The 21681-nt window shown below is 46.0% G+C and overlaps 1 protein-coding gene across 2 annotated transcripts in view; it reads left to right on the top strand.

Moving 5' to 3' along the window:
• PPME1 (protein phosphatase methylesterase 1) overlaps positions 1-8298 on the top strand; it is a 95025-nt gene extending 86727 nt beyond the window's left edge. For both annotated transcript variants that reach the window (XM_029602103.1, XM_029602104.1), the window contains exon 14: positions 5268-8298. In XM_029602103.1, the coding sequence (XP_029457963.1) occupies positions 5268-5286 (19 nt within the window). In that variant the 3' untranslated portion in view covers positions 5287-8298. The remainder of the gene's footprint in view (positions 1-5267) is intronic.
• Positions 8299-21681: the final 13383 nt, after the last annotated feature.

The raw sequence follows: 21681 nt of genomic DNA, 5'->3' as shown, positions 1-21681 counted from the left end.
AGCATGGGTTATTTCTCCCTATATGCATCACCTTGCACTTATTCACATTAAATTTCATCTGCCTTTTGGATGCCCAATTTTCTAGTCTCACAAGGTCTTCCTGCAATTTATCACAATCTGCTTGTGATTTAACTACTCTGAACAATTTTCTATCATCTGCAAATTTGATTACCTCACTCATCGTATTCCTTTCCAGATAATTTATAAATATATTGAAAAGTAAGGGTCCCAATACAGATCCCTGAGGCACTCCACTGCCCACTCCCTTCCACTGAGAAAATTGTCCATTTAATCTTACTCTCTGTTTCCTGTCTTTTAGCCAGTTTGTAATCCACGAAAGGACATTGCCACCTATCCCATGACTTTTTACTTTTCCTAGAAGCCTCTCATGAGGAACTTTGTCAACGCCTTCTGAAAATCCAAACACACTACATCTACCGGTTCACTTTTATCCACATGTTTATTAACTCCTTCAAAAAATTGAAGCAGATTTGTGAGGCAAGACTTGCCCTGGGTAAATCCATGTTGACTATGTTCCATTAAACCATGTCTTTCTATATGTTTTGTGATTTTCATCTTTAGAACACTTTCCACTATTTTTCCTGGCACTGAAGTCAGGCTAACTGGTCTGTAGTTTCCTGGATCGCCCCTGGAGCCCTTTTTAAATATTGGGGTTACATTTGCTATCCTCCAGTCTTCACGTACAAAGGATGATTTTAATGTTAGGTTACAAATTTTTACTAATAGATCTGAAATTTCATTTTTTAGTTCCTTTAGAACTCTGGGGTGTATACCACCCAGTCCAGGTGATTTACTACTCTTCAGTTTGTCAATCAGTCCTACCACATCTTCTAGGTTCACCGTGATTTGGTTAAGTCCATCTGAATCATTACCCATGAAAACCTTCTCCAGAACGGATATCTCCCCAACATCCTCTTCAGTAAACACTGAAGCAAAGAAATCGTTTAATCTTTCTGCGATGGCCTTATCTTCTCTAAGTGCCCCTTTAACCCCTTGATCATCTAACGGTCCAACTGACTCCCTCACAGGCTTTCTGCTTCGGATATATTTTTAGAAGTTTTTACTGTGTTTTTGCCTCTAAGGCCAACTTCTTTTCAAATTCTCTCTTAGCCTGTCTTATCAATGTCTTGCATAAGCTTTGGCAAGTTAAATGTATTATCCTATTTTTGTTCAGTTGGATCCTTCTTCCAATTTTTGAATGAAGATCTTTTTGCTAAAATAGCTTCTTTCACCTCCCCTTTTAACCATGCCGGTAATCGTTTTGCCTTCCTTCCACCTTTCTTAATGTGTGGAATACATCTGGACTGTGCTGCTAGGATGGTATTTTTTTTTTTAACAATGACCATGCCTCTTGCACACTTTTTACCTTTCTGGATGCTTCTTTCAGTTTTTTTCTAACTATTTTTCTCATTTTATCAAAGTTTCCCTTTTGAAAGTTTAGCACTAGAGCCATGGATTTGCTTACTGTCCCCTTTCCAGTTATTAATTCAAATTTGATCATATTATGATCACTATTGCCAAGCGGCCCCACCACCGTTACCTCTCTCACCAAATCCTGTGCTCCACTGAGAATTAGATCTAAAATTGCTCCCTCTCTTGTCGGTTCCTGAACCAATTGCTCTATAAAAATGTCATTTATTCCATCCAGGAACTTTTATCTCTCTAGCATGTCCTGATGTTACATTTACCCAGTCAATATTGTATCACTTCATATGGTATCACTTCATATTTATTTCCTGCCTTATCTTCTTTCCAGCTTGTTGCAAGCTTCCAAGTTCTCTTCCCTGTTGATTGTAACTTTGACTCATTCCTACCTACTGTTTATCTTTCGTTTACTTGAATAGTTACCCCAGTTTTATTCTTGTTAATTGTAAACCGATCCGATATGGTTATTTACTATGAAGGTCGGTTTATAAAACTGTTAAATAAATAAATAAATAAATAAATAAATAAATAAATATTGGGGTAATTGAAGTCTCCCATTATTACCGCACTACCAATTTGGTTAGCTTCCCTAATTTCTCTTAGCATTTCACTGTCCGTCTTTCACAGAACAAATACTTTTTGAAAAAGAATCGATTAACATCCACAGCTTTTTTTTTTTTAAGGATTATACTGAAGATGGTTTCTTAAAGTGCAGTATTGTCCAAAAATCTAAAGGCTTTAAAAATTGTACACAGAAAGTATCTAAAGTGTAAACAGTCACCTGCTGGGTGCAGCGTAAAGGATTTTAAAGCTCTCCTCATAAAGTGCCCTGAGACGGCTCCTGTTGCTGTGCAGAATCCCAAACCTGTTTTAATTAAGTGCAAGAAAACCTTCCATTGCACTAGAAAGTTTTATATGCAAAACTTGCTTTGTCAAAGTCCATCGCCCGACAGTGGCTGCTGTTTTGGAATAAATCCTGCCTCGGGGCAAGCAAAAAAAAAAAAAATCAAACACGTTCCACATGTTATACAGCGAAAGCTACTACTGTTTGAACAAGCCGTGCTGTGCTGCACAAGTGCTTCTCATGTCCCTGCAGACGGGCCCTCAGACCTCTTGCGTGCGGCCTTCGATCTGGTATCCTGCTGTCTTTAACGGGGGAGCGGAGTAACCGGCCTATGGTTAGCAGCTGCCTCCTGCTCCCCACTTTAGTGAAACAGGATGAGACGCGCCCATCTTCTGTCTCCAAAGCGTGACAGTTCCCTGGCCTCGTTTGGTCCAGTTTTGGTTTTGCTGGTCCCCTATGAACCCTGTGTGTTTCATGGCCGTGTGTTTGATGTAATCCGCTGAGCACAGCTGGTCTGTTGTGGGCAGAATGGAAATATTTTAATTAAGAAACACCCTCTTCTGATTATTAAGTAGCATTTAGGCCGGGACCATTGTGGGGTGAAACAGAATCCTGAGTGGTTGGGGTGGGCCCCCCCATTCTGCATCACAGCTGGGGCAAGACGAGCCCCCTCTGATTTTTTTTTTTTTTTTTTAATTTGATTTATTTTCCGCTTTTTGACACTTTCAAAGCAGATTACATTCAGGAACTGTAGGTATTTCTCTATCCCCAGTGGGGCTCCCCATCTAAATTTGTCCCAAGGTCGGGGCTCCTGTGCAATCTGAATCAACCTCTACTGGGCTATGGCACCAGGAACCTTTTATCACAGTTACCCAGGAGTTTCCTCCCAACTCTTGACCAGCCTTCTGCCTGGGGCCACAAAACTGTGGCTCCCTCTAGATTCTAGTGAACGGGACCCCCAGAACCTGGCTACGGTGTCAGCACTGTGTAACGGATGAGGCTCTCTCTCCTGCAGGGGCGGCTTTGCAGCAGGCCCTGAAAGCAGACCACCAAGCTCAGGATCCATTCTTTCCCCGAATCAGCGACAGTCAGTCAGCAAGATACTATGCAGTGCCAGCTCGGCATCTTAGGAATTTCCTGAGCCAGTCTTCTATGCAGCAGGGTATGAAAGCTCTGCAGCACAATTCTGACCCGGGACATGAACAAAGATGGACCTGAGGGCAATTGAAGGGCTCATCTTTCTAACATGGCTTACTAGTCAAGGTCTAGTGTCCTTCTGGTATCTCATCAGCGCTAATACATTTTTTTTTTTTTTGTTTGTAACTCGCTCTTTGCACAAAAAGCCTAGGCAGAGGACATCGGCATTAAAATACAACAAATCAATTATTAAACACTAAAGGAAATGAAATCTAGGAGAGCATGTGAAAGCCTGTAAATGTGTCGTAAAGAATTGGGAAGGTGTGGGGGAAGCTATGCCTTGAGATAATAGCGGAAGTCAAGGAGAGCACAGTTAAAAGGAAAAGTCGCAGGCTTCTTGCCTGGTTGCCAGGATGTGTTTTGCAGTACAGGTCCAGTTTACAACCTCTTCTGAGGGAGCTGAGCCCAAAAGAGGCGTTGGAGCCCAGAGGAGCAGAGGAAACCTGCTGGAGCAGGAGCCCCTCTGAGATCGTAAGTCTACCATCCAGGCAGCCGTCTCAGATCCTGATTTTCCCAAAGAGCTGGGAGACAGCCGGAGAAGAATACCAGAATGTGGATGGGCAGAGAGGCTAAGGTTGCACAGAAACCTGGCCAGGGAGCCAAATTTGCCCTCCTATCCGGGTCTTCCTGCTTCATCCCAACTCTTCTCTGTGATCCTCACTGCCTCTTCTATAAAAGGTTCTGTGATGGGAATGCAAAATCCAGGTGCATTCTTTCTAAGGGTTGACATCGGACAGTAGGAATACCTTGTCTAAAGACGCCTGCTCCGAGAATCGTCCAGAGTCTTGATGGCTTTATTCGGACCTGGATTTCCACATAGGGAACTACCTACAGTGCCAGATTTTGAAGGTGTCATGTGGTCTTGCCACTGGTGTCAGCCCAGAGCTTCAAGCTTGCTGGCAGGGGGGGATGTAGGTGATGTCATGCACATAACAGAAAATATCACTACTACTAATCACTTCTGTAGCGCTACTCAGCATATACAGCACTGTACAAAGCATGTAAGAGACCGTCCCTGCTCAGAGCTTGCAATCTAATGAAGATAGACATGCAGGATAAAAGAGACTTTGGGAATTGTATTTTATTAAGAAAAATAGTTAAAAATTAATAAGTCTGTAAGAGGGATAATCAGGGGTTAAGATTTGAAAGTAGCCTCAAAAAGGTGGGCTTTTAAATGGGATTTAAATAAGGCAAGAGAAGGGAGCATGACGCACGGAGTCAGGAAGTTTATTCAAGCATACGGTGCATCCAGGTGGGAAGCATGGAGTCAGGAATTGGCAGTAGAGGAGAAGGCATAAGGCATATATATAGCACCCGTGAGTGTTTGGCGGTCCACAGGCCGCAAGCTAATTTTCTATTGTAGGCTCTCAGGCCCTGTGGCAGCCCTACCCCTCCCATGGGTTCATACGTAACAGGAAGCTCATGCAGCAGGAAGAGGGGTCATCGCAGGGCCTTTGGGCTCTCAGGGCCTGTGCTGATTTTCTTCTTCCTGATGCTACTGGGGGAGAGGAGGGGAGCACCTAGGAAGAGGCCAGGGAGGGATAGGAGGGGATTGCAGGAAGAGGAGTTGTAAATGTGGCCCTGGTTTACTCTGCAGTAACTGGACCAGCCTCACATACAAAACCCACACCCCTCGTGCTGTCCTCAGAGATCCACTTTAACTGAGAAGCCACTGAATAGCCACATAGAAGCATCAACCCTGTTCTGGAAAAGAAAGTGTACCTTTAAAATGTCCGTGGCATTAATGTGACATGTTCCCTGTGTTTTCTTGCCTTTGCAGTGTGTTTCCTGCCTGTTAGTGTCCCGGCGTCCCGCAGCACTGAAGTTCCATTGCAAATAAATTGCACCAGAGGCCACTGTGATGTAGTCATATCCACTTCATCGAACCCCCACAGCCGAACAGCAAAAAAAAAAACTCGATGTCGGTTCGCAAAATACCGTAGAACTAGTTTCTCCAAAAAAAAAAAAAAAGCGAAGTTGTCAATTGGCTAGAAATGTCCTGAGAGAGGCAGCAGCCTTTGTGCTGGAAGTCTCCGAGGCCGGTCCCTCTCCTGGATTCAGGTCATCGGCTGCTCTTGCCCTAAAGAAATGGAAAGAGAAGCACATTGCATTGAGAACGCTTTGCAGATTTGCAGGCAGGGTGGAAACCAGTTGGAGGACTACAGAGCCCCTCCCTCCCCCCCAACCCCACTCCCCACCCCTCTCTCCACTACAAGGCCTGACCCTCCCCACTTCAGAGCAGTTTGACAGAAAGGAATAGGTTTTCCTTAAAGATTTAGCTCCTCCGTTCTCGTTTTATGTATTTTAATTTTTCTTCAGTTTAAGCCGATGAGCTGTTTCCTCACACAGTTTGGGAGAGAGGGGTTTTTTTGGGTTGGGGGGAGTGGTGTAATAGATGGGCTTTACGTTTTTACAAGGCACAAGAACTAGGTGTGAGATGTTTTTTGTGTGTGCATTCTCCGTGCAACAACTATGCTTTAAAAAGATTTATTTTCTCAAGAAGGGTTTCAGTGTCCCCTTCCACAAGCTGCTTCTTTCCATGAAGTTCCCCCACAAGAATATTAGGGCCGATGCACTTGAAATTCCTAATTTACAAATGTGTGGAAGTGGTTTTTATCCTTCAGTTTACAACAAAACAAATGGCATAGAGGCTGGGCTCATTTTGGGGTTGCCTTTCAGCCCGAATGCTGCAGCCTGGTGTTACGTAGCTTTGGCATCCTTTCTGGAAGGAGCAGGGCTGGGTCTCAGACACTTGGTTTTAAGGCTGCTGCGTGGTACATGAACACACAGAGGTGGTGCCTGGCCTCAGAAAATGCATTGACCGGATGGAGTGGGTGACCTTGCTTCCTGTGGATGTATCCGGCGGAGGGATCTGAGGTTGGGTCTTGGTTGCTGGAACTTAGCCCCCATTGTGTGCATTCCTTGCAGCCTAAGAAGGGTCACAGGATGGGGAGCAGGTTCCCCTCTTCAGACGTGTAATGTGTGTAGAAGAGGGTGGCGTTCATGTAAGTGCAACATCTTGGGACAGTTCTTACACCGGTCCAAGAAAAAGCAGTGCAGCGTGCAAAGAATCCCCTTCCCTACAGGACCAATACAGCTGCTGCACCTTTGAACTTCACTATGGCTGGCATATGCTTGGGGTTTTTTGTTCTTTTTTTATTTGTAGCATTTGTTTTGATTTGAGACTAACTATACCTTATCCTGCTGCCTCTTTTTGTTTAGTGTTTTTAACCAGAAGTTTAATCCTGCAGGTTTGGTCGGGGTCCAAATGGTTTTGTGTTGCGGGTGGTATTGGATGGTAGGACTTTAAACCCCCACCCCCACCCCTCCCTGCCACTCCCCATGTTGTGCAGGTTCTCAGCCTAAAATGCCCAGAAAGGCCTATCCTCTCCTAGCTCAGGTCGTATGTTTAATCTCAGCCGGAACAAGACTGAGAAACCACCTTCTACTTGAGGTTTTCATTCTCGCCGAATGCAGAGCACACACACACACACACACTCTTAAAACTGCCAAAACGAGAGCGAATTGCAGTAGCATGCAGACCGAAAGCAAGAGCGGGCAATGGTCAAAATTTCCAAAAATGCAACATTTGCAGTTTGTTGCGATGGCACTTTCCAGTCACCCTGATATAAAAGGCTTGACTGCACTGTGGCAGGAGTCTTGAAGACCAAAACACAAGGATGTTGCCTTCCAGACTTCAGCCTGTGCACAAGTGGGTTGAGACACTTAAAATGTATTCCCTAGTACTGATCAGTGTCAGTCTGCATCCATCTGCTGTAAAGTTGAGGCGCATGTGTGGAGAACCTTGTGCTTACCTCTTTGTTCACTTGCAGAAGATGTTTGCATGCTGTGGCCTTTGTTGCAGTGGCAGGAGAGGGGAAAGGGGGGGCTGCAGCATTCTTGCAACAAGACCTGAAGGGGGGATTGTGGCACAGTCTGTACTGTTTCTTCATGTTGCTCATCTGGTTTCATCTGCTTAGTGGAGTAGCAAAACGCCGGACTCTGCTGTTGGATATCTGTGTGAGCTATAGGGTCGCTGGCTGTACTGGCACACAGTGTTGGCTTGGACCCTCCTTTCTATTCATCTACCCACGGGCCAGAGATGTGATTTTACAGTACTTATAAAAGCTTTGGGGGTATGCCCAGGTCTAGTGGTTAGAAAGCACGGAGGTGCAGCAGTGCCCTAAACCACGACTCTGAGTACCGCGGTGAATGCCAGCAGCTTCCCTGCTGGATGAGAAAATACATTTTTTTTGCAGTTTCCCTTTGCCAAACAGAATACTCCTCCGGCACAACCTTGCTTATTACTCTGGCTGCTACTTTTGGTTTAATATTGGTATGGACTTGGTCACTTATTAGTGCCAAGCTGATGGTCCCGAGTCTCCTCGTGCCCAAGAGTCAAAGTTGCTATCTTGCCATGGCCAGGTCTACTTTCAGGGTACATCGGCTTCCTTAGGCTGAAGAGCTTGCCTTTTCGGTACTACAGTGTCATAAGGGAGACGAGTCCTAGCTGCCCCTGTATGTTGCATCCTCCCCCTTGTGGCACTGATCTCATGTCCCTCCCGCAGTAAAGCTGGTACAGGATTTGTGATAGCCGACAGACTGTGCTGCAATAAGCTCTCTTCAGAACAGCATTTGATGACTCCCCCACCTCCTTTTCTGAGAAAGTGGAAACACCGGAGAAAGCAGCAGTTTAAAGAAGAAGAAGAAGAATGAATATTGTGGGCAGAAAAAAAAATATGGTCTTGTTGTGTTTTGCAAAGCAGCTTGGAATGATGTATAGATTCATTAATAAACCTTTTCCAGGATAATTTATGCTCCCTTGGCCTTTTGATGTTTTGTTTTTTTTTCCTGTTCTTGGTAAGAATGAATAAAGTCTGCAAGGCAGCACAAAGTGAAATGATAGTCTGACCCTGCCTTCGCCTGTGGCCTGGCAGATTGCTGCGGCTTTTCCGCGCAGGGCAAGGGAGATGTTGCTACCCATGTGCACAGATAGAGGGCAACCTCCATTGGTGGAAATGAGCTCATTGGGCAACTGGAAACTTTATTTTCAATTATTTTACACCTTGACATTCTATCTTGAAAAATAAAATATTTGAAATCCATTTTGGTCTAGCATTTTATGCACATTTCTTTTCCTTAAATTAAAAAAAAAATTAGCAGGAGCCATTACTGAAGGCAGAAGCTGCTTCAAGAAGTTGTTTTTTTTTTCTTCCAATTTTGACCGGCTCACTTCATTTGGAGAGTGCAGTAACTGTGTTCCTTGCCACATCTAGTGGGAGAATTTGCAGATGCGTTGATGCATGTGGCCCTTCTGCAGCTAGGGTCTAGGTAATGAATTTTTAGAAGAGGGGGGACAAGCTGTGGCTTCCTTCAGAGCCTCATCAAATGACCCTCCTTGACGGTGCTAGGTGCCATTTCAAGAAATGCCATACTCTGGGTAAATATCCCCCTGGATTCCAGATATGATCCACTCTAGTCTTCAGCACCTCAGCAGCTATCAGTCTGTGGAATTCTCTGTTTCTAGTTCTTGGTAATGTAAATGGCAATTCCCAATGTGTAGGGCTTTTTCTGACTAGTTCCCTGGCCAGAGAGCATACTTACTATTATAACCTTAAATGTGAGTGTGTCTTGGAGTGTTGTTTTTCAACTGTTCACTCCTCCCCCCCCCCCCCCCCCTTCCTTTTTTGGCAACATGGGCGCCCGTCTTAAACCCTACTTCCTAGCCTTATGCCTTGCACACATTCCCCCCCCCCCCAACACACAACTAAAAATGATGCATTTATAATAATTATACAGGGAAAAAAGACATTAAAAGTACAATCTTCTAAGGTTAAAATATCACTTAGAACATATATGTTAGTGCCAACCAGAAAACCCTGCAAAAAAGCAAAAGGAGATATGTGGAACCCATATGGCATGAGGCCTATTGTAAATTGCATTAGGTATGAGCTTGGCCCAGTGATAGCTGCCATAAGTAAGCATTTAGTAAACCACCTGTACCAAAACTGTCAGCATTCAAACAGTAACAAACCCTATGAAAAAGCAACCCTGCAAATATTACACCAGGCCCTAATACACCAAAACACCTCCTATTAGGAAAACAAAACAAGCCAGGCTGCTATAGATCCCTACAAAGAAATTATCCACTAGAATACCTCACCTGGGTCACACATGCAGAATACAGACAGGCTCTTATCAAATACGGAATAAAGAATAAATGGAAATGTGCAAACAAAAACTGAACTGGAAACTGCAACAAGCCAGACTGCAGTGTAACAATGGAAAAACAAAACATCACAATTCCTCATAAAACATCAAACAATACACTCAAGAAATAAAACAATAATAAAAACATATATAGAACATTCAATAACCTCATAAAAATTGTTCCCAAAAATATTTCAAAAGAGCAGACAAATCAAACTAAGGCAAAGAAAAGAATTCCCCTGGGAACTTTTGATTTCCAGTCACCCTGCCATTGAAAATGGATTAGGGGAGTTGCACACATTTGTCCCCTCATATACACACAGAAGCACATGTTCATTCTCACACACGCTCTTCTCTCACCCCGAATGCATGAACTACAGCAACCTCTCTCTTCAGCCCCCACAGCTGATGCAACTACTCCCCTTTCCTCTTAGGGCATGGGCCGACATTACTGTTCCTTCTGGCCACATGGGCTAATGCTGCTCCTGCTCTTTCTGGCCATAGCGAATGTGCCTCTTTCTGAAACATGCAGGCCCACATGACACAACTTATCCCAGTCCTATATGAGCAGAAAGAACAAGGAGTCACAATTGCCACTACTGTACCACCCCCAAAAATGGTGCTCTATGCAGCTGCCTAGTTCGACTGATTGTGTGCTTACTCCCACCCCACCATATGTGCTTGCACCCTCTATATTTCCCATCCTTTCCCCTCTTTTCATTCCCCTCTTCAACCTCACTCTTACCAGCTTCCCTTTCACTCACCCCCTTTCTTCTTTCTCTGCTTTATCACCTCCTACCCTCTCACTTTCACCCCTTCCCTTTCCAGAGCAGATGTATTCCACACATTAAAAAGGTGAAAGGAAGGCCAAAAGATTGCTGGCATTGTTAAAAGTTGAGATGAGAGTGGCTATTCTAGCCAAAAGAACATCTTTCAAAAAGTGAAAAAGGAATCCAAATGAAGACAACAGGAAACAACATATGCACGGGCAAGTTAGATGCAAACATTGATAACGAAGGCAAAGACAATTTGAAAAGAAGCTTGCTGTGGACGCAAAGATGCATACTAAAACCATTTTCAGGTGCATTCGAAGCAAAAAGCCTCAGGAATCATTGGATAATGGAGGGATAAAAGGGACAACAAGGTTATGGCAGAGCTTAAATGATTTCTTTACTAAGAAAAATTTAAAGAAAATACCTATGCCAGAAACAATATTTACAGGTGAAGATTCTAAGGAATTTTAAAACAATTCTCTGTAAACCTGGAAGATGTATTAGGGCAAACTGACAAACCAAAAAGTAGCAAATCACCTGGACCAAATGGTATACATTCCAGAGTGCTTAAAAAAAACCCTAAAAATGAAATTGTGGACCTGCTATTGGTAATTAAAATCAGGTACAGAACCGGATGATTGGAAAGTGGCCAACATAACATTTTAAAAAGGGTTCCAGGAAAGAGCCAGGAAACTACAGACCAATGAACTTTATGTCTGTGCTAGGAAAAATGGTTGAATCTTTTATGAAGAACAAAATTATTGAACATACGGATAGTTACAGTTTAATGGGATAAAGCCAACATAGATTTAACCAAAGGAAGTCTGCTTCAGCAATCTGCTACATTTTTTTTTGAAGATGTGAATAAACATGCATAAAGGTGAGCCAGTTGTTATAGTAGATCTGGATTTTTCAAAAAGCATTAACAAAGTACTTCATGAGATATTCTTGAGAAAATTAGAAAGTTATGGGATAGGAGGCAATGTTCTATCATGGATTGAGAACTGGTTAAAAGATAGAAAGCAGATAGTAGGGAACAATGGAAAAAGGCAAAGAGTGGAGTGCCAGAATAGAGATCTGCACTGGGAGTGCTGCTTTTTTAACATATTTATAAATGACCTGGAGATGGGAATGAGCGAGGTGATCAGATTTGCTGATATGAAATTATTCAAAGTTGTTAAATCACAAGAGGATTGTGAGAAATTGCAAGACTGGGCATCTAAATGACATGCAATGCAGATAAATGCAAAGCTACGTAATGCAAGATTCCATGTTGGAGTCACCACTCAGGCGTCATCATGGATAATATATTGAAATTCTCTGCTCTGTGTGGCAGCGGCCAAGAAACCAAATAGAATGCTAAGTGTTATTAGGAAAGAAGTGGCGAATAAAACAATATCATAACGCCTCTGTATCACGCCATGGTGTGACCTCATTTTGAGTACTTTCTGCCGTTCTGGTGACCGTCTCTCAAAAATGAAACAGCAGAATTAGAAAAGAAACAGAAGGGCAATCAAATAATAAAGGGGATGGAACAATTCTCCTGTGAAGAAAGGCTAAAAGAGTTAGGGCTCTTCAGCTTGGAGAAGAGACGGCTGAGGGGGAGATATAATAGAGGCCTATAAAATAAATGGAGTGGAATGGGTAAATGCAAATCAGTTGTTTACTCTTTCAAAAAGTACAAAGACCAGGGGACATACAATGAAGTTACTAGGTAATACATTTAAGACAAATAGGAGAAAATATTTTTTTTTAACTCTGCATAACTGGAGTCTGGAATTCGTGGCTGGAGTATGTGGTAAAAGCTGTTAGTGTAGCTGGGTTTTAAAAAGGTTAGGCCAAGTTCCTGGGATAAGCAGAATGGAATCTCTTGACATGCCGGCATCCTGCCAAGCACTTATGACCTGGATTGGCCACTGTTGGAAACAGGATATTGGGCTTGATGGACCTTTTGTCTAACACAGTATGGCATGTTCTTATGTTCCTTCTCACCCACTACCCTCTCACTCTCACCCTCTTCCCTCACTTCTCACCCTTTCCCTCTCACCTCATTTCCTTCCCTTTCCCTCGCTCCTCTCCTCTCTCACCCCCTTCCTTCTCTCACCCCCTTCCTTCCCTCAGTGAGAAAGGAATGGAAGTAGGTGACTTTGCACTCACCCCCACTCCCCTTTGTTACCAGGTCTTCCTCCCCTCAGGAAAGCTCTTCTCCCTGAGGAGGGGAGGGGAAACAGGACCCCACAGGCACATCCTAGAAACTGCGCTGCAGTGGGCTTTTTCTTGCACCCAGGATGGAGGGAAACCCTGTGGGCATGTCATTAAAGACTTGCTAGCACCGTATCCCTTTTTATTCTGCCATGGGGGATGGGAACCCTGCTGACGCGTTATGAAAACCATGGCGCCGTCGTCTTGGAGTCTTGTGCATGCGGAGTGGGGTGGCTGCAGCAGGAACGTTTCCAGTGGCTGTTTCGTATCGCCCCCCCCCCAAACTTCTCCACCTGAGGCGGCCACCTCACCCTGACTAACGAGAGAACCTGCCACTGGCTTGCTGGACCTTGTTCTGACCCAATGTGGCAATTCGTATGTTCCTAGTTTAACCCTTATTTTTGGATTGTCATTGATTCCAAGGGCACACAAAATAATTTATAAATGGGGATATCTCCACACTCCTTCCCCTCCCCCCCATGTCCCCAGGGCGTGGATTCTTTTCTGCGGGGCGGAAGGCTGACCTTTTTGGCCCAGGCAGTAGTAATACTCCGTGTGTGTGTGTGCGCTAAGCTGGACTCACTGGATGGGTGTTAAAAGTTTACTGTGATTTCTCATAAAAGAATCAATAGGTGCAACAAATAGTTTCTAGTTACATCCAACGTCCCCATACTTACATGAGCCGGGCCATAAAATATCTCTACCTCTGTGTTTGTGTGTCTTCCTCCGTGTTGTGGGACATCTGTCCCACGTGAGCTTGGGATGTGTCCTGACGATGACTGGGACCCCCCTGCCACGGTAGCTGAGGTCCACGTCGAATCTCAAGCTTCACCTGGCAGTGGTCCCAGGGTGGAAACTACATTGGGTGTCGCCAGGTGTGTTTCTCCCTTGATGGTTCCTCTGCAAGAGATAGTTGCTGGCCTCCCAAGAGGGAAAGGCCCTGTACTGGAAACAGTTATTCAAAGTCTCCCGTTCAGGGGGGAAAGGGGGAGGGGCAGAGAAAACTCTTCCTTTCTCAAAAGATGGAAAAATGCAAAACTTGCTAAAGCTCAAAGCAGGGTGTTTTTTTCATGGTGGGGTGCTGCACGTTCCTCCTGACCAGGGATGCAGTCGGCCAGGAATGGGACAGGTCCAAACTGCAGAAAAACTGTAAAAACCTCTACCTGGCCATCTCCCTTCCAGACCTATTCAAGGAGCTGGCAAGGCAGTGCCTCTCTTTATCCTTGTCAAATTGGGGGCCTAACTGGGCACACATGATCCGCATCCTTCCCTTCTGAAATCAAACTACATCTGCCCTAAGCTCGCCTAGGCGATCCCTGTCCCCTTGTGCCTAAGGGACTCCCTATTCCAGACCACCTGGAGAGCAGGTGCTGTACCTAATGCTCCTTTGCAGCCGTCGTACCCTAGGGACATCTAGTGCAGCCTCCATAGTCCCTCCATTAGAATGACCTCAACCCCATCCCTCCCAGGGCACTCCTGTAAAAACGCATAAACTGAACACAAATCGGAATTTCTCTGGCTCAGCCACCAAGGTGAGATCAGAGCCGGCAGCTCATCTCTATGAAAGAAACACAACTTTGTTCTGTATGGTTCCAGCCCCGGAGGAATTTCCCCATCCTCCAGGGGGGGAAAGGATCGCCTTCATCATCTGCAGCAGGTCAAGACGTACTCTGACAGCAGCGGCACCGGGCCTGCGTGGATCTGCAGCCTGCGATCCTGAACTGCCGACCTTGAAAAACTTCATCCCAAGAAAAGGCAAAAGGATCCATACCAAAACCAGGGGGTGTCAGTCCTGCTCCCACTGAGTTGCCTTCCCTTGCTGATGAACAAGTTAGGGAAGCCCCAAAAACAGGCAAAACCTCTGGCAGGTCCCCCCCTCCGATCCTATTCCCGCATCCTGCTGGGAAGGGCCGGGCTCAGCAAAATCAATCGGAGACAAAGCTCCCTGAGCCTCCAAGCAGCGCTGACACAAGTTAGAGGGGACGCCAGGCTGTGATGCCCGAATATGGCAGAAGGGGTAAGGCGCTTAGGCTTCTTTGCTACAGCTCCATGGGTAAATACCCGCTAATAGCTCGCTCCCAAAGGTGTCTGACAATTGTGCGCCCAACTGCACATCCGTGCAAGCCTGGACAGAGCGCTAAAAAAAAACAAGCTCTGCCAATAAACGCACGCTATGGACACCCAAAATGCAGGCGTCCATTACGCAGTCCAGGTAAGTGCCCACCTAAGCGCCCACCCGGGCGCGCAAGTGCGATGTCACGCTTTCATGGCAGACTTGTGCGTAGAAAAGTGCGCAAACGCAGCTGCGGCCTACCACGTGGTGCCTCGGCAAAGCCTGAGAGCAGGGCCTAGCCAAAAAGGCTGCTCAACCTGCCAAGCTGCCACAACTCCCCAAGCTCCCCTGGAGATAGGAACAGACATCGGATCGACGCACCGAGGTTCGGAGACCAGAAGGGGAATGGAATCCCCTTCTTTTTAATTTTTTAAAATATATTTACGTTTTACCTGAGCTCAGCCCGTCCCCGCCGAGTACAGAGTCAGTCTCTGGCTGTGTGTGTGTGTGGGGGGGGGGGGGAAGAGGGCAAAGGCTTTCACCGCCACGCTCAGCTTCCTGCACCCGCTGGCCTCTCAGCTGTTTCTCTACAGCTAAGTCCATGCCAGAAAACCAGCTGCCAGACTAAGGCACTCTACTGAGGGAGGGATCCGCAGATATCACCTCAGGAAAACTCAACTGAGGGAGGGACCATAAGGTATCACCACAGGAGAGTGGGGCAAAGTAATTTCCTTCTTTTCTCCTTCTAATTTTTTTTTAAGCATTCCCCAGTAAGGAGATGCACGTCCACCATCTGCTGGAGACTGAGAATACTGGTGGGCTGATGTCACTGCAGGAGCATATATACTGTGATGTCAGCTTTGCTCTGTCTCCACCTGCTGGTAGAGGTGCATAACCCACTGGTTGTGGATTAACCTGTCTGAATGCTAAGAAATTCAAGTTATCTCCCTAGAATGGACATTGCCCTGAGCTGTGATTGGCTAAAGAAAATTTATTTTTTATTTTATTCGACTTAACATCCCACTTGTTTTACATGATTGCCAACAGTCAAAGCGATTGGAATAAAGGGCTTTAATGTATGAAGAATACTTTCTTTCATAGGCCTTGACTTCTATAATTTTGATGTCGCCTATTTAAAACAACAACAATAAAACAATTCTGTAGCGTGGAAAAGTGCAATAATCCCTTCTAGGCAGGACAGGTCATGACAGCTATGGCCTTCCTGGAGTAGCAGAAATCCCAAGCAGCAGGTTATTAAAAAGGAAGGCTGTGTACCTGGAGATGATTGTCACAGAGACATGGTGACCTGGCGTGCCACCAACCCTTCGTCCCAGTGATGGGGCCGCAGTTAAATTGTCCCACGGGTGTTTCTGTCTCTCCATTGCTGTATCAGATCCATCACAGAGCGAGTGGGGGAGGTGAGTGTCTTAACGAGTAATGTATTCTAAGCGTCCTTTGCTAGACATAGGTAGGTATTTAAATGTACTAAAAGAACATTTTGCATATTGTGTGAAAGCTGTGAAGGTTCTCCTCACCCACAAAGTTCCAAATGATGGTATGAAACTGCAGTGGTAGGGTTGATTAGCCTTCTTAGTTATCAGTCGAGATGTAGAATTAATAGATCCCTAATGTTTTTGGTGACAACCTCTAGAGGCCTTTGTCTCTTGTTTTTTTGAGAAGGAACAGAAACTAATGCCATCCCAGCAGATAAATTCCCGAATCCCACCCGCCTCATCCTGGCAGATGCTCGCTGCACCCTGCCCACCGTTCCTTGCATGTACAGCTCAGATCCCATCTGAAGGAAGAAAGTCCGGTCAAGCTTCGACGCTTTCCTCTCCAGCGGCAATGAAGCGGACCTGTGATGTGAGTGGATGTTGGCGCATTTTTGTAAAGTCATTGGGTGGCACTGCACTCTCTTCCTTATTAAATGTTTTGTACTGACTCATTCTCCTAATGATTGCGGACTGTTTTTCTTGTTACATGGGCAGAGGAGAAATGTAATTTTAAGGCATGATGGTGAATGGTGGGAAGCAGCTCTGGTACAAGACTAAGCAGGTACACTCAGGGCCCCAAGCTGTTCTACGGGCGTCCTTGGATTCATTTTATATTACTCTTTTTTTATGCAGCCTCCCCATCATGGGTGGACATGGGCGAGCATTGCCTCCCCCTCTCTTCTAGCTGGCATTAGGAGAGCATTGTTGTCTGCCCTGTCATTGAAAACGACTGGGAAAAAAAATGCTTGCTCAGTTCTGTGAAGATTCTGTTCCGTTTGGATTTTCCAGGTACAAATAGTGACCCACCTGAAGCTTTATTTTCGGTGCAGAGAGACTTTATTAAGCCGCATGAAGCTGACTCATTTGCAAGGGCATTTGAAGAGAAACATAGTGTACACAGAAACATAGAATTTGACCACAGATGTGGATCGTAAGACTCACTCATTCTACCCAACTTGCTTTGCTGTACAATGACGTAGAACTTAGTTGATCTCTAACTTTGCTTCACATCTTTACAATTAAGGATCCTCTGTGCTTCTATATATAGGTGCTTTTTCCTTTTTCCCCCTTTGGTAAGGGGCTTTTTGTGGCTTATATATATATATAGAGAGAGAGAGCAAGGGATTTATTTTTTTTCAAAGATAACTGAGCTTCAGATTTGGCTCTTAAAAACTTCAATTGCAAAAGTACTTTAAGCATTGTGATCTCCCTTCTTGTTGCAAAGTCAAACAAGGCACACAGAATTGGAAAAGAAGTTATTTTGTGCCAGCAACAGAAATGCTTGCAGAAAAATACGCTGGTCAAAAAAATGGGACACAGTCCATCCTAGAACTGAAGAGATGGCAGACGCTAACATGTCTCAAGTAGTTAAGAAACTTTGCTAGGAGAAGATGTGGTCAAGGCAACTGCTATAGCTGGGTTTAAAAAAGGGTTTGAACGAGTTCCTTGAAGAAAAGTCCCTAAATAGTTATTAACCAAGTCACTCAGGGAGATCCACCACTTGTAGGAAGCGAACAGCAAGAAACGGAATCTACTTTTAGGGATTGGCCAAAGTTGGAGACACCAGGCTGGGCTTGATGCACCTTTGGTCTGACACAGCATGGCACTTCTTGTGTTCTGCTAATTGCTTCCATTCGTTACCCTGAATCTGATGACATCAAGATGCAAATTATGTTTTGCAAAACTAGAAAGGCAAACTTAGCTGGAGTAGAAATGTTTGAAGTTAGTTTAACTTTTTTTTTTTCCTGTCTTGGTTTGCGTTTTAACTTTTGTCTGCGCTGGTGGGGCTGCTGCAGAGCCTGGGAGAGGGAATAGCCTTGTTACAAAGCATATGTGCACATGTGTCAGAGACAGGGCAACAGACATAAAAGGAGGTTGAATTAGCACAATTCTGAAACTTGAGAGCAGTAGCGTCAATCATCAAGGCTTCAACCTTGACCACAGTCCATTTTGGGCATCTTTCACCCTCCTTCATAGTCCAGTCATCTGATGCTAATTCAATCCCTTTTGGCGCTTATTACAAAGGTCAGAAAGAAACTCCTTCCTGGTGGTGGGCACACTGCATCGTCCCCAGAGAGAGGCTTGCTTTGGAAAAGCTGAGTTTTAGAGTTGCATGAAGTTTTAAACGCTTAATCAAGTCCAGGCCCCTCAACATCTGCTTTGTGTTCTTTAAACACCAAGAGGTTCGTTGGCTTTCAAAAGGGAAAATGCTCCAAAGACTGAATTACACATAGAAGTTCAAGGGTTTCTCATTGATCATCCCTCCACTCTCGCCTCCATGTTTGAAAATACCAGTGCGAATTTTTCAATTTAACTTCCTTTCAAGATATACTTGGCAAGCTGATCTGAATTCCTCCATGCAAGGCTGCGACACTAAAACATTCTGACTCTGTATGACAAAACTTGATGCCTTATACCTGAAAAGAAAAAAATGGAGTTGCGGAAGTCAAGATGTGAATGAGAATGACGTCACATTGCTTCACAAACCTTTCTGAAGTCTGCCCAGGGGAAAGAGAGCACAATCGGACTGAATCAGTACAGTACACCACTTGGATTGCTTGTCCTTTCAGTTCCAGTCATGCGTTACCGACATCCAAATGCAGGTTAAGTAATTTAACGGGGCAAGAAACTCATTTGCTTTGTCGTGATGCCTATGGGGGTTATTAACCTCACAGAGGGCAATGCTTGCTTGGACCATGCAAAGTGGAGGGTGCAGAGGGCATTTCATGAACTTGGAGAACGGACGGTGTGATGTCTGACCTAGGGGCTCTGGGCTGGTAATTCTCTCAAAATCTGTGAGTGGGTGGGTAATCCCCTCAAGTCTGCTCCCCCATGTGATGACTTGGGGGAGCAGACTGTTGCTTTCGTTCACAGAGTCTGTGAGGGGATTATGCATGCATTTTGTTTCATGTAAAGGCTATGCCTAAAAGTTCCAAGTTACTTGTAAACCGATACGATGTGCAAACGGATGTCGGTATATAAAAAAATTCTAAATAAATAAATAAATAAAAGAACGAAAAGAATGAAAGATCTGGCAGGAGTCCTGGGTGAAGTCTGAGTTCTCTGCTTGTGCTGTCCAGAGAACCCAATGCCAGATTTCCCTAGAAGGAGCTCTCTTGGTCAATGCTGCATTTTCCTGGATCTCCCCTGCGGGAAGGATGTGTGTGAGTGTGCGCGGTAAGATTTTTACTCGTGGTGGATGCTGTTATTATGTAGTGGTTAGTAATAAAGACGAGTAAGAATAACTCGTGATGATTGTGTTGTCTGCGCGCGCCTTTAAGGTCCCGGTAAATGACCCGCGGTCCCCGCACGAGGTAACGGTTCGATGGGACATAAGTCAGCAGCTGCAAGGTCTCTTCCGGTGCCTGGGGCCATCTAATGGCTCCGCCCTGCCGCAGGTCTGGCGATTACTTAGTTGTGATGCAGTACGACCTGGCCCGGGGCAGAAACAGCTGAGACACAGCCGAGCAGAAGCTAGTGGTACCAAACTTAGCCACCGGAGGGCGCTGAGGAAGGTAGCAAAGACTACACTTCCCAGGTTCCCCGAACCAACACCTGACCCCTGGCTGGAGCCTGAGCAGGAACAGGTGGAGGAAATTGGGACTGATCCCTATGACTCAGCATGCTCTATGGAGGCTGAAGAAGAGGGCGTGCCCCCGTGGTGGAGCTGGCCACAAAAGCCCGGCTCCTCGGAGTCTCTAGAGGAGGAGATGGAGGTAAGCTGGGGAGAGGAAAGCTCCAGCTGTTCCTCTATGGAGGTGGAATAACCAGGAGGTTGGGGGATGGTAAATCCTGTATTGCTGTATGGATGTATGAGACAGGCGGGAAGGGAATTGTGTTTTAAATGCTGTGTACCCTGGGGCTTGTAAGGACAACCCCGCATTAATATAAGGCTGCAGCCACTGAGCTACAGCACCACATTAAACTCCTTATTGATTAAGATCCTTTTTCTGTGTACTGCTTGGGAGTGCCAGGACTGGGCCTGGCACTCTGACTAGAGGCTGTGAGGAGTCCATAGCAGCGCTATGCTTGAGCTGTGCAAGGGGACAAGACGTGTCCTAGGACCGAAGCCAGAGGCCTGAAGCCCAGCAAAGCCCCACAGCACGCTGAGCGGAGGGACCTGATCGTGACAAATGGTGGCAGCAGTGGGATCCTTGAAACTCGCTGACTGGAGGGCAGACCCAGCGGTCAACTACCTGTGCTTCTACTGACCTAGTGAAGGCATGGCGTCCGAGGAAGTGCTAAAATGGATGGCAACCCAGATGCAGCAGCAGCAAGAGGCCATGCAGCACATGATTCAGCGCATGATGGATCACCAGCAGCAGCAACAGCTCCCGTTGATCCAGATGTTGGAGGAGCAGCGCAAGGTCACCCAGCTCTGGGCCGCCCAGCAGGCTACTGGAACAGCAGGTACCCCACACCCGATGACTGGGACTGGCGGAGTAGGCCGGATGGACCTCATGCACGGTATCCACCTAGAGAAGATGGGTCCAGGGGATGACCCTGAGGCCTTCCTGGTGACGTTTGAACGGGTGGCTAGTGTGGCTGGTTGGCCCAGAGAACAATGGTCTGCCCGGTTGGCCCCTTGTTTAACAGGCGAGGCCCAAGCCGCCTATAGGGCTTTGGCCCCGGAGCAGGCCTTGAACTATGCCTTGCTGAAGACAGCCATCTTGGACCGACTGGGTATAACCCAGGATTGGTATCGGCGCCAATTCAGGGAAACCTGGTTACAGCCGAAAGACAGACCTCGGGCCCTGGCCCAGCATTTGAAGGACCTCGCATATAGATGGCTAGAACCCGAAGGGAAAACGGTGACTAAGCTCATGGAGCTGATAGTGCTAGAACAGTATATAGAAGCACTATCCCCTCCAATGAGCAGCTGGGTGATTCGCCAAGGAGCAAGTGGGCTCGAGAGGGCGATAGTGAATACAGAGAGATACTTGGAGGCAGAAGCAGCTATGGGAGGTGGCGCATCCTCCAACAAAGAGAAAGGGTCTAAAGGACCAGGTCTGAGCAAGGCAGGTAGTCCAGGGGTTGCAAGGAATCAGAGAGGTCCCTTACAGGTGCTCGGTGGAAGGGGTGGACCGCAAGAAGAGACAGGCCCAGGACGGGAGGCGGGGGTAAGGCCGGCCCCAGGGCGATGTTTCCATTGTGGGGGAGCTGGGCACTTCAAAAGGGAGTGTCCACGCTTAGCTACCGCATATGCCCACCCACCGGAGCGAAGGGAGGAAGCAGTATCCAGAGACCCGAATCCCTACTTTCAGCAGGTTCGGGTTAATGGTCAGCCAGTGCAGGCCTTAATAGACACTGGCACTAATCAGGCACTGCTCTCTAAGAAACTGGCTGTGGCTTTGGGACTCAAGATGCCCCAAGCCCAAAAAGGGGAGGTGGTGATACGATGTGTACATGGTACGGCCGTTAGGTACCCGGTACATGAGGTACTGGTACGTTGGAGAACCCATG

This window comes from Rhinatrema bivittatum, chromosome 5, assembly GCF_901001135.1.
Source record: "Rhinatrema bivittatum chromosome 5, aRhiBiv1.1, whole genome shotgun sequence".
Classification (NCBI taxonomy): domain Eukaryota; kingdom Metazoa; phylum Chordata; class Amphibia; order Gymnophiona; family Rhinatrematidae; genus Rhinatrema; species Rhinatrema bivittatum.
The sequence above is the reverse complement of the archived record's forward strand: the minus strand, read 5'-3'. Positions and strand labels throughout refer to the sequence as shown.